This window comes from Syzygium oleosum, unplaced genomic scaffold, assembly GCF_021117445.2.
Source record: "Syzygium oleosum isolate NSW1041296 unplaced genomic scaffold, Sole_v2.1 Sole_v2.18, whole genome shotgun sequence".
Lineage (NCBI taxonomy): Eukaryota > Viridiplantae > Streptophyta > Magnoliopsida > Myrtales > Myrtaceae > Syzygium > Syzygium oleosum.
Genome location: NW_026607502.1, coordinates 3,949,831 through 3,962,901, shown reverse-complemented (window position 1 = coordinate 3,962,901; position 13,071 = coordinate 3,949,831). Strand labels below are relative to the sequence as shown.

At 41.1% G+C, this 13,071-nt stretch overlaps 1 protein-coding gene across 1 annotated transcript; it reads right to left on the bottom strand.

Annotated features, from left to right (window-relative positions):
- Positions 1-7,158: 7,158 nt before the first annotated feature.
- On the bottom strand, positions 7,159-10,959 carry LOC130140360 (purine permease 21-like). The gene is made up of 2 exons (XM_056319481.1): positions 10,742-10,959; positions 7,159-8,485 (listed from the first exon to the last, which is right to left on the bottom strand). The coding sequence occupies exons 1-2, from the start codon at positions 10,791-10,793 to the stop codon at positions 7,305-7,307; spliced, it is 1,233 nt and encodes a 410-aa protein (XP_056175456.1). The 5' UTR covers positions 10,794-10,959; the 3' UTR covers positions 7,159-7,304.
- Between the last annotated feature and the right edge of the window lie 2,112 nt (positions 10,960-13,071).

The window sequence follows — 13,071 nt, the reverse complement described above, 5'->3', positions numbered from 1 at the left end:
AATGTTTAGTAAACCTACAGGGTCGTACACAATAGCGAACGGATTTAATATTGTCTATGCGCCTTGATCTACTTAAGAAGTAGATTTTAATTTATTCTCCTATTTAAATTATCTATGCGGTCGTGCGCGTTATGAGATAACGATTAAACGTACGATTGAAGGTGGACGGTTTGGCGGGCCCAAATAGCCCGGCCCACTTCTTTTAATTCCGTTAGGTAATGAGGCTGTATAAATAGATAGAGAATCGTTCTCTGTCTAGGGTTTTTTCGATAGAGTATCGAAAATCAAAAGGCGCTAAAAAAAAAGGAACTTCAAGATCTTTCGCTAGCACTGGATCGTTGGAGAATTCCGTTCGTGTGTGTGAATACCGGTAGAGGCGCAACACTTGGGGCACTCATTCAGACACAATCAGTTGCTGATTTATCTTCGATCTGCAAAAGGTACGTATCGAAATTCCTTTCCGATTTCAATATACACATGGATCCTGTCTAGGGTTCTATATTCCGCTGCGTTGTTTTTCGTTGATGAACCCTACATTTGCATCTAGCAAGAGCAAGATTCAAAAACAAGATAGTGAGGGGGAGTGCTTAACTCCCATGGTTTGAGCACAAGAAGGTGACTAGAAAAGAACCAAGAGCCAGAGTTCAACACCCTATTTTTCTCCTCTTTAGAGTTGAACTAGAAGGAGAATAGACCTGGTTCCAAATATTTACAAATAACATTATCTTATTTCTAGGCCTTTTACACAGTAGATTGGAAGGCTTGAAAATTGACATTAGGACTACGGTGGAGCTGACCAATTAAGGTACGTTGACACTCCAATTTCTCCTAAAAAAACTACTTTATCCAACAAAGCAATTTTCTTTCCCGACCACAGACGCCATAACCTTCTGCATTAGGCAGCCATTCGCTTATCCGGCTCATTCTCTACTTTTATTTTAACTACATGATGGGATTACGTAATGTTAGAACTTATATTTGCTCACCTGCAGGTACCCAGAGTATCACTCAGTTAAGTTTCCCTCTGCTTGTTGCTGTAATTTCAAACGGACCCCAGTTAGAGAACTTTTAGTGGGGAAAGCAATGCATCCCAGCATATCTCATTGTTGGTTTAGATGCAAAGGAGTAGGGAATAGTCGAACTCAAGAGTAAAGAGAGATCCAAGAGGAGAATCGGCAAATCATATTCCAAAATAGGAGTAGAGAGAGATGACCAGACGAAGCTAATGACTTATAGCATCAACATAGGAAGATAATAATGGCGTCTCCATTTCTGGAATAATATCTGAAGAAGGAGAGGGGTACTTAGCGAAATTTTCATGAAGGTGGACGAAGGTTTAAGTTGGGGCTTGAAAGGTAAGGCATAGCTACCCAGATGGTAGAGAGAAGCTCTTCAAATGAGAGAGGATTTGTTTATGGGATTATATGGTTGATATTAAACCCTTTATGTACTTGAGACAGATCAAGAGACAATAAAATAAAGAAAATTGGGAAAGTACCAAAAACCATCCTCAATTTTCACATTATTACCACTTTCCATCCTCTATTTTTAAAAGGGTTAATACCTCGAAAAACCTCAAACTGGTACACCTGTGGTAATTTTACCCAAAACTAATTTTTTGACCATCAAAAACTCCAAACTGGTACACCTATGACAATTTTATCACAAATTAATTTTTTGACTACAAAAAATCCCAAAGTGGTACGTTTGTGACAAATTTACCCTCCATTAGTTTCTATTAAATTGGATTAATATAAAAAAAATTACAAACTAGTATACCTGTGATAAATGAAGAGTAAAAACCCAAACCGGTACATCTGTCAACTGCCACGTATCATTTAACTAAATAATTTAACAGTAAAATTTAACGGAGACTAATGGAGGGTAAAATTGTCACAAGTATATTAGTTTTGAATTTTTCTTGGTATTAACGCTTTTTAAAATGACCACTTTGCATCATGAGTTTTCATTTTAAATACTAATTTGTAGCTTACATCAACTGACATCCTATATTTATTTATGGATGGTCTTTTTTCTACCAAAATTGCCTCCGTCATATTTCTGAATTCCCCAACACTCAAAAGCAAACACTACCAATTACAAAACCCTAGATGTAGCCACCACGGTCCATATGTCATCGGCATCACCTATGACCCTACCGTCATCTCGACTTGTACATGGTTTGCCCCTACTCGCGTCGACCCCAAATAGCTAACCTTTTTTGTAACATTCTGAATTTTCAATCATTTTCCCGGGATTTATGAAATGAATAATTTGGCCAATGCACTTATAGTGAGATCTCACCCGGAAATGCGCATTCACGGGATGCTAACCTTAGGGGTAAGGCCATTACGGGACTGAGTTCGCACGACCAAAGAACTCGACCTGGATTCGACCTTCGACCATAGGGATTGACGAGGGAATGTTTTGGGCCAACAGAGACCGATCTATTTGATTGATCGTGTTCGAAGGGCACTAGTGACAAACCCTCGCAATTATATGACAATCAAGGTCGCCTTGGTTCGAGTAAACTTAAACGTGATTGGACTTAGTGTCGATCACGGGTCGAGAGCGCGTAATCCCAACGAGCCACCCGTTAGCAAGAGATAAGCTAAAGTCGCAACTGTTCGATTTTAGTCATTTCTTGGAATTCGGGCCCGGGAATCGAGAATTTTGAAAGTAACAATTTTGAGCGGCCGATGACGTTTTTGGTTTGGCCAACCTTGGGGCCACCCATTTCTGCAAAAAACTGGATTTCGGTTCGGGACCGGAAAAATTACGATTTTGCCCCTCGGGACCCCGACGTTGATTCTGAGGCCGTATGAGATTATTTTTCGAGGCCGATGTCATTTTAGGGTGGCCACGCATATTTGGAGTTGTTACGGTCAAAAATTGGAACTTTGGCTCGGAAGTGAACAATAATATTATTTTATTCCCCAGGACTTTGCAGTCGATTTTCGAGGGCTTAAGAAGCTATTTTCACGATTCCGACGTCATATTATGTTGGCCACACCCATTTGGGGTTGGTATAACCAAAAATTGGAATTTCGACCCGGGATCGGAAAATTGACCATTTTGCCCCTGGGCTATTTTTGGGTTCCGAATTTTGGGAATTAATTGGGATAATTAATAATGGATTTTCAGCTGCATTATTGGACTCAATGACCCTTTTGCCCATCAATTATTGGATTAGGATGAATGAGGACCGTTGGATCGAGGGCAAAATGGGAAGATCGCGTAGGATCGCGACACGTGGCGCCCACTAAGCCCCTATATTTGACCGGTCTGACCATCTTCTCTCTCCTCATTCCTCATTTGGCCGGTTCACTCCTTCTCTCTCTCCCGAAAATCTCTCTCTCCCTCTCGGCCGCTTGGAAGGCCACCGTCGCCGGAGCTCACCGCTGCCGCGCCGGAGCTTGAACAGCCGAGCCGCTGCCGCCGTGACGCTTCTGCCGTCCATACGTCGCCGTCCCGTACGGTGTCCGTACAGTGTCCATACGGCGTCTGTACGGTGTCCGTACGTCGCCGACCGTACGTCTCCACCGGCGCCGCCGCCGCTGCTGCTGTTCCGGCTGTCCCCGCCTCTGTCTAGCCGAGTTGCCCTGTTTTTCTTAGGTAAGTGTCTTCCCCAAAAACTACCTAGGACTTCGGGTATCGTAGGACATGTTTAGGGTTCGGTTTAGGGGTTTATGTGGCTGTTTTGGGGGCTGAGATGAAGGCTGGTATTTGGTTGTCGTGGGCTGATTTGGGGACTAATTTGGCGAAGAAATTTGTGAGGATTTGGAGGCTCGATGATGGCTATGATGTTTGAAGCGATCGCGGTTAATTTGTGTAATTGATTGGAATTATTGTGGCTTGAATGGGCTAATTGGAATGTTTGTGCTGGTTGTGTTTGTGGACTGATTTGGAATGTGTTCTGGACCGATTGTGGATTGGTGGTGTGCCGTATGTGTATGTGGCCGTGAGGTGTGGCGGTGTGGTAGTGTGAATGCGCATTGAATTCGCGTGTTAAATGTGTATGGTCGTGTGGTGTTCGTGTGACGAGAATGTGCATTTGTGGAGTGTGTGTGAGGCGTGAGGTTGTGTATGACTGTGGGTGTGGTTGGCCGTGTGTATGTGTGGTTTGAGTGGAACGAGGATACAGAAATGTAGGATTTGTTGGAAAGGGTCCGTCCTGAGGCGTGTACGTTTACGCGAGACAATGTCGTCCCTGACGAGGTGACGATGCCCGGCCCGACGGGGTGACGATGCCTGACGAGGTCAGAAAACCGTTGGCCTGATGCGTTTTACGCGGGCGCGGTAGAAGGAAAGTTGAGTGTAGGATTCCGTCCTGAGGCGTTTTTGTTTATGCGGGACGATGCCGTCCCTGACGAGGTAACGATGCCCGGCCCGACGGGGTGACGATGCCTGACGAGGTCAGAAGACCGTTGGCCTGATGCGTTTTACGTGGGCGCGGTATGGTGGAAAGGTTGAGAATGAGCGAGAATTGGCTGGACGAGTGAGATTGTGGAAGTGACGTGTGGTGTGAGTTGGTGTGCGAGTGTGTTTGTGTCGTGCGTTGTGGTGCTCAATTATGGAGTAAAATCTGCTAGGCATGGTATGGGATGTGCCCAAGTGGGTTTTGCATTATAATCGAGGTTAGCGCGCGACGGTGATGTATTTCTGTGGTATATTGGTTGTGTTATCGTCTAACGTGCAGGAACGGGCATGATGAATTCCAGGTAGGGTCGTGTGTGGTAGTTAGTTTGTTTGTAGATTGTGTGCTATGCGTGTTTTCGTCTGGCGGTACGTGAGTGCCTACGTGAGGTTTGGGGTTATACACTTATTGAGATTCGTCTCATGATTGTATAACCACCACTTTCAGACCCCCAGCCGTAAACCCAGGGAGCCCGCTTCTTATTTTTGAAGTACGAAGAGCAGCCATGGTGCCTAGTGGAATTGCAGGCGATGCCTAAGAAATTTTCCGGAGGATCAAGCCGGATGAATCAGGAGCTCAATGGAGAAGGGCAACCCTTAGGCTCTCCCTAGGGAATTTTAGGGGTTGCGTAGAATAGGTTGACCGATAGTGAAGTTAAGATAACCTGACCCCTGATCTTTTGTTAAGCCGGTGACTGTGGATGTTTAATTGCATATTACGCTAGTAAAATAATGTTTGTATATTTGGTGCAGTAATATTTCATGAAATGTTGTTGTTGCGGTTTGATCGTTATGGTGTTCTACCCCGTTGTCGTCATCTTTTTTGTCCGGGGTTTTGTTTTATATATTTCGCTTCCGCATGTGGCTCTGACATTTGGGTTGGGTCGGCGACGCTTCTGGGACATCGCAACAAATTCGATCGAAGCAGGGGATGTCGTGAGCTCGCAGGGGTTCGGGGCGTGACAATTTTTGTCTCTCTTTATATTTGTAGCACCGCTAACCCATAGCTTGCGACTCCTCCATGGCAATCAATCTTGACCACACGGTTGAGCACCGACGCTATAGAAGAGGTGTCGAGCCTATAGCCACTACGTCTGGTGGCATGCCCAACGCTACAATCGGGCTCTGAGGAAGAGAGGGAGAGAGTTAGATAGAGAAAGAAAGATTGATCACGAACAGAAAACGAAAAAAACAAAGATTAAGGGGGCTGCAAGGTTGAGGACGGTGGTATGAGGGTAGAGCTGGACGACAGGACAATTGTCTAAAAAGTCATAAACTTATTGCACTTATGCCAATTCAGTCCTAAACCTTTTAATTGTATCAATTGAATCCTAAATATTTTCACATTTTGTCAATGGAGTCTATTCCGTCAATTTTGGCTGGAAATCACTGTCATGGACGCTAACCGTCCTACGTGGCATGACTAGGCTGGCTTGGACAATTTTTACTAATATTTTGATATTTTTTTGAATTATTTATTTATTTATTTATTTTCCTTTTCCTTTTTTTCATTTCTTTTCTTTGTCTTTTTTAAATGCCATCGCATGTGGCCGACAAGGGTGTTGGCCCTCACCTGGATCTGGGCGATGGCCCAACGCCCTCACCTATGGTCTGTGAGGACGCAAAGGCCCTCGCTCGTGGCCAACAAGGGCTGCAACACCCTCGCCCAACCCATGCGAGGGTCGCTGGCTCTTGCCTGTGTCCGACGATGGTCAATTAGTGACCTCATCGGCCAAAGGTTTAAAAAAAAGAAAAGAAAAGAAAAAAGAAAAAAATATTAATAAAAGATTCGAACAAATATTAAAATATTATTAAAAAAATTTCACGTTAGCACTAGCCTTGCCACATAGGATGGACGGCATCCACGTCAGCGATTTCCAGCTAAAATTAGACGGATTGACTTAATTGAAAAAATGTGAAAATGTTTAATACACCATTGGCACAATTAATAAGTTTGGGATTAAATTGGTAAAAATGCAATAGATTTAAAACCTTTTGGATAATTTTCTTGCTAACCATCGACGGTGTTCAGAGGTTGCGTGGCGCTGTCCAATGACAACTGGTTGTGGTAGGTGGAGCGGATTATGTTATGTGTCTTTGGTGCTTTCAGGAAATAGGGTCTAGGGGTTAGGTTTTATATGCTTGGTGTTTTCTAGGAGGGGTTGATTCTCTTCTTTTTTTGGTTAAATATTTTTTTTTGATCGGTGGGTTTGGCGTTGAGATGCAAATTGGTATTTTCAAAATTAAAAATTGGAAAATGATAATAGAATAAAAAGTGATGAAGGTATTTCATATTTTCAAGAGTGTTTACATATAAATGCAAGTCCAAAACAACGATTGCCCTTCCGAAGGTCCTAAACTCTTGGAAGCCTCTTGTCCAATCAATCGGAAGGACAAGTGCAATTTGTCTTCTACTGAAAAATGCCCCAAAAATTATTCCACCTTCTGCTAAGTAGCACAAGAAAATAGAAAGGATTGGAGACAGCCTGACGACACTTCAGTCAACTCCTATTTTTCTTTTTGTTATGACCAAAAAAAAAATCCTAGTTTTTTGTGTATGAAGCAGTTTAAGTATCTCTTCTGTCCCCGATTTAATATTATTATCCCAGTAAAAACCAATAATTTACATTAGCTAGAGCTATCATATTAGTCAAATAACATATAAGTGCCCAACTTTCATAATGATAATGCAAAATGGGCACTGAAGACAGGATGCCCTTCCTTATAATCAAAACACAGAGAAAAAAAAATCAAATATTAGCAACATTTTCAATCTTCTTATTATGTTCCTTGGTTTTTTCCTCCAAGTGGTTACAGCAAGAAATTACCTCTCTTTACTTGAACTTAGCTAAACAACAAACTAAAACACTGCACTGCACCATCTTTAATCATTCACCAACTCTTGCAATTGGAGCATTTAGTGGTGATTTGACACTGACCTCATCCCCACCAACACTTTTCCTTTGAACCTTCAACTTGGCATCGTCCAAATAATGTTGGTACACATAAGAAACGAACCCCCAAATGGCCAAGATCATAGATATTACCTTGATCCCATTCATCCTATCCCCAAAGAACACGACCGCAAAAATGGGCACAATCGGCAACCCCACTGCACTGATCGAGTTCGAGAACAAAGACGACACGTCTAATATCAATCCAATCGCGCCGATTCCAAACACTTGCCAAGAAACTGCTGTCCCGACCAAGTTCATCACATAGCTCACTTTCCCAAGCTCATACCCATCCATCTCTCTCCCCAAGTGCTCCCACTCTCCACTCGCAAACAACCCCACCATAATAATCACACTAGCCACTAAAGATTGGTACACAAGCATGTCCAAAACTGCCCTAAACGTCTCCTTCCTTATGACCTTCTTAAAGCAAAGTTGGGTCAAGGATAGGACAAGCCCATAACCAGCTGATGCCCCGATGGTGCACACAAACCCTAGTGCATATTTCCCTGTGGAGACCCCCTTGGGGTCTTCTGAATTTGATTGGAACACAAGGAGGGTTGATGAGATTGTGAGGAGGACTAGGGAGTTAATGATGTAGGGGGTGAACTTTTGGCCATTTAGGAAGAAGGAGAAGAGGGCATTAAAGGCCAATTGGGAGGAGCAAAGGAGGGAGTATGTGGAGACAGGGAGGTACAAGAGGCCAACTGAGTATAAATAGCAATCTAGGGCCAGAATTGTGCCTACAGAGAGGTACACAAGTGCAAGGCTTTTGAGAGAGGGTGATTGTGATTGAGATTGAGCTTGAGCTTGTGGGTGTGTTTGGATGTTTGGGTTATTGCGGTGTTTTGGTTTGGGGATAAAGTAGAGAAGGAAGAGGATTGGGAAGCCCACGAGCTGAACAAGTGTGGCAAGCCACTTGCTGTGGCCTCCTTTGGTGTAGTAGAGTCTCCCAAGAAGCGTGGCCATCGTTTGGCCAGAGAGCACAAAGAGTGAGTAGAGAGCCACTCTAATCCACCACCCGAAGTTCTTGGGTTTAGGGTTTGTTGTTGCTTGATTATTGGTGATAATGCTTGTGGGGAGGGATGAGTTCTCTTCCTTCTCTTCTTGATCACCTGGTCATAAATTGGACAGAAATTTAATTAAAGGGTTTTAATTAGTAAGAGAGAAAGAATATAAATGGCATAAAAATTGGAATTGGGGTCCAAATAAGTTGGACGACTAGTTACAATAAATCACAATACGTGACTATGACCAAATTCCTAATTTAGTGTGTACATTGCATCTATATTAAATGTAGGAACTAACTAATTATGGATTGGTAATACATGTGCAACCAAAGTAGCATGTGTCAAAACAAGGTGTTTGAGTTGCTTTGCAACAATCTTTCTTTACGTGGAGAACTAAACCTTTCTTTTTCTAGGAAATTAGCTAGGATCGACCTTTTCTCTTCTGGGAAAACAGCTAGGATAGATAAATTGCAATGCCATCTTTACTAGGCTCATCATGACATGTATGTAAAAATCGCACGTGGTACCCATCTCCAATCGAGAATGATGTCTATCCAACTTTCATGTTCGTGGGTACACTTCACCTACCCCACTATGAAGACTTTTCGTTGGCATTATTATTGTAATTGATGAATGATTACGAGCTTTCTCGTCAAAGATATCACGCAATTTTTTTTTGGGCCATGTACTCGACCCCAAATTTAGGGGATTCGATATAAGAACCGTCTACGAGACAGCCATGGTCATGCAAAAGGGATGGAATTTGCTGCAAAAAATGATGATGCAAAAGGAATATACTTTCCCAAAGTTGGCAGAACTAAATAAAAGGGAGATTTATCGGATTGAGTATTTGATCATTAATGAAGGACTATGATGTTAATCACAATTCCTTGCATTTAGACTAAAAGATTGGGCAAATGTTTATGTATTAATTCAATTTGACATGCTTATAATTAGACAAACTGTTATCTTAAAATTGTCAATCATGCCTGTTTCTAACTTTTTGAAATGGGTTCAGTTTCCTACTTAAACAATGATGAATCCCAGCTCAATTCCATGAACGTCAACTCATGAAATATGTAACAAAAATCATAGATGCGTAAGGCTCAAATCTAAACCCAGAATGACGACTCAAATGTGAAATTATATTTATTTAGTGTTGTCGATGAATCTGTACCTTGGCCCAATTTACAAACATATGTTAGATCCATAATTAACCACTAAACCAACTATGTTTTTTCCCTTCTAAAGCCATCAGTTAACGGCGCCTAATCAATGATTTGCTCAAAAGTAAACGGATGCTAAAAGTAGGTCGAATTCTTAGCGGTGATTGCTCACCCCTCATTTTCAATGCTAAAAGTAGGTCCAATTTTTCTTTTTCCTTTATTTTTGGCCAATCGCCGGCTGCCGTGGCCGGCGACCGACCACAGGCGAGGACGAGCGTGCCGGAGGCCGGCGAAGCTCATTCTCGCCGATCTAGCGAGGCCAAGGCCTCGCCGGGCTCAAGCGAGGCTCCAGCTCGCCCGATTCCGGCGAGCCGAGCCTTGCCAGCCTCGGGCGAGGCCGGCGAGCTCGAGTCTTGCCAAATCCAACTTATAATCATATATGACCCATTTATTTTTAAATGGGTCATATATGAGTTTAAGACCCATTTTGACACCTCTAGTCACCACTAGATAAAGCATTATGCATCGTGTATGATTTTCTTGAACTGATATACACATTGAGGTTGGTCGGCATTGTTGGTGCGGTTCACTATCAGCTATATCTATAAATTTTATTAAAAAAATAAAATCAACAAAAATATCAATTTCTCTGAAGTACATACAAAATATAAATATTGACAACACAGTGGCATATAGACTAAGATAAGAATTTAAAGAAAGGCGGTTCATTGGACGCCCTATCTAAGACCCACACCTAACAACTAGAGATCTGTTGCATTGAAAACAGAAGATAATTAATCAAAACAGTGGGACTCACATGGTGGATAAGAAGAAAATTGAAGGATGACAGAAAAAGTCTAGGTCAAAAAAGGCATTTTAGTATCTTTTCTTGTCCAGGCGAAGAAGCAGAAGTTAGAAGTCCTACGACGCATCAAAAAGTCCAGGAGCAGGAGCATATGGTGTTGAAAGTTTTAGCTTCCTCACATGATAAATTTAACTATCTGGATCTTCAAAACTCATATATACATATACTTCTACATAAAAACACGAACCCAAAACAATACAAAAACACGGGAGCATGGAGAGAAGTGGATATATGCACATGACAAAACCAAAGAGAAACACAGCGTAGTAGCATGGAGTGAAGTGAATAAATTCTGCGGCAAAACTCAGCTAATTCAAGAATCGGACTTACCCACGATGTGGAGTTGCAGTTCCTGAGGATGATGATGAGCTAGTTCTCCCATGTCGGGGATGAGCAAGAGAACCCAGAAGAGAGATATTATGAAAGCTGAGAGAGGGTTAAAGCAGAAACCAGCGAGAGATGAAAGAAGAAGAAGAGGAGGTTTGTATGGATGTAGGTGTCCCGCGTGCTTCTTTCTCTAAGATATATACCTGAGGAAATATCTATTTTCGTCGACTAAAACGAAATATGAGTCGTTCAAAGGGAAAATGAAACTCTTATGTCCTGTACTGCTAGTCGCTTTCTAAGTACGCGCACACAGCTTCCAAAGTACTGGGTCAAACACTCAAGCTTCACACGCTGCGTTTTATATATTAAAAACATTGAACATGCAACTGTAATTAGCATTTGATAGAGACCCTCGATGGTTTAAAGAATACCTGCGCCATGTAAACTTGCTCCATAATACCATTATTTTTTAATAGACCTCGAAAAATCCAAGACATACAACTGTAATTAGCATTTGATAAAGACCCTCGATGGTTTAAAGAATACCTGCGCCATGTAAACTTGCTCCACAATACCATTATTTTTTAATAGACCTCGAAAAATCCAATTCTAAGATCCCCCCCTCCTCTCCTCTCTCTCTCTCTCTGAATCAAGCATGGCGGGTCTAGTCAGGCGTCGCATAAGACTGGGGACCTTTGATCTATGGGCAAGCATAGTCTGAATTGGGCCGGTTCAGCATCTAACCCAAAGGCCAACCTGCACAGTGTTGGTCCTCAATTTTTGAGATCGAGAACCAACCTTGTTAAGCCTGAGACCAAGGACTGGACCAATCATGTGGTTTCAATCTGGTTACTGTAAATACCAGTACAAATCAAACAGAAATCTAAGATAAGGCAACAACAGAAATCCCCTCTTGCCAAAAGCAACAAATCATAGAAAACGAACACGTAAATTATACAACTTTATATCTTATTCATTCTTAAAATATTCACCTAAAACAAAACAAACAACAAACATAGTTAGTACTTAATAATAGTTTTAAATTGAAATTACTATTAGTGCAATTGATAGAACATCTCACCACTTATATTCATTTGTGTGAGTTGAATTAAGAACTCATAATGCCACATGATTAGATCCATAAATTTATGATCTTTGTTTCAAGCATGAGAAGGGGATTTTGATATTACAAATTTTGACAGGGACCCTATTTACAATGTAATGGACCATAAGTTGATATTGAGCAAGCAGATGATATTCAATTTTTAGCAAGTGTCTATTATCGTTCATAGGTCAATCGTAGCTTATTACCTAGAGTTTCCCTCCATCTGTTGCTGCACTATTGTTCGAACTCTGAACTAATTCCATACGACCCATTATTTGAGACCTATGTGTATACTTTAGTAGATTTTTAGGTGATTCGATATGACACATAGCGTTTCCCTATGTGAATTCGGATATGCTATGCATGAAGTAATGAAGTTGCCTTCTACTTCAAATTAATGCGTGTTTTGTTTGTTTTCTGCGTAAGCTCGAAACCAACACTCTTGCAGATATTTTGGACTTATAGAAAAATGCTGTAGACTCGATACTATTTAAAATATATATATTTATATCAACATAAAGACAGGCACACTTTCTAACTAGCTATTTATGTGAAGGTTTGGGAAGGGGGTCATCGACATTAATGCAAACACGGTCGTGGTGGTGGTGGTGGTGGCTGGTGGGTCTTCTGTAGCCATACAACACAACAAAGAAGAAAAGGAATAAATAACAAAAAATGAAATATACGTTAGACTTTAGAGATAAACCTACTAAAACAAGTTTAACGGACGATGTGAAAAGTTCAATAGTGTTTCTAATTTTAAACTAGCGAGTAGAGTTGATGCAAGATGTAATTGACTGAAGTGACATTTAGCGATTATTCTTTTTTACGTTAACAGATTGATAAACTACTTTAAACAATAACTCTTAGTACATACTCTTGGCATATTAGATGAATTCAATGTATTATATAGATTCATTTTATCTATAAGGCAAAGTATAAGCTGTCACAATAAACCAAACATTGAGTCGTTTGACATCTGACGAAGTCATTAAATTAGTATGTTTTAAAAGGGTTCAAGTGATTTGAGTTAGATACAAATAAATTGTGAGACTCGCAAGTAAAATATCAGATATAAAAGCCATCATTCTTTTTAATACCGTAAGAAAATTTTCCCAAGGGAATACGAATAAAGAGATCTAAGTTACAAATGGTTAAATGTTTGTTTAGACTTATAAAAGTAATTATTATTACTCTTTTTGTCAAAGTTCTAAAATTTGTTCAAATA

Bases quoted from the DNA above. Each gene is read 5' to 3' on its own strand.
- LOC130140360 (XM_056319481.1), bottom strand. From the start codon at position 10,793: ATGGGAGAACTAGCTCATCATCATCCTCAGGAACTGCAACTCCACATC. The intron at 8,486-10,741 runs GTAAGTCCGATT...ATTTATGACCAG, and splicing joins ACTGCAACTCCACATCGTGG to GTGATCAAGAAGAGAAGGAA.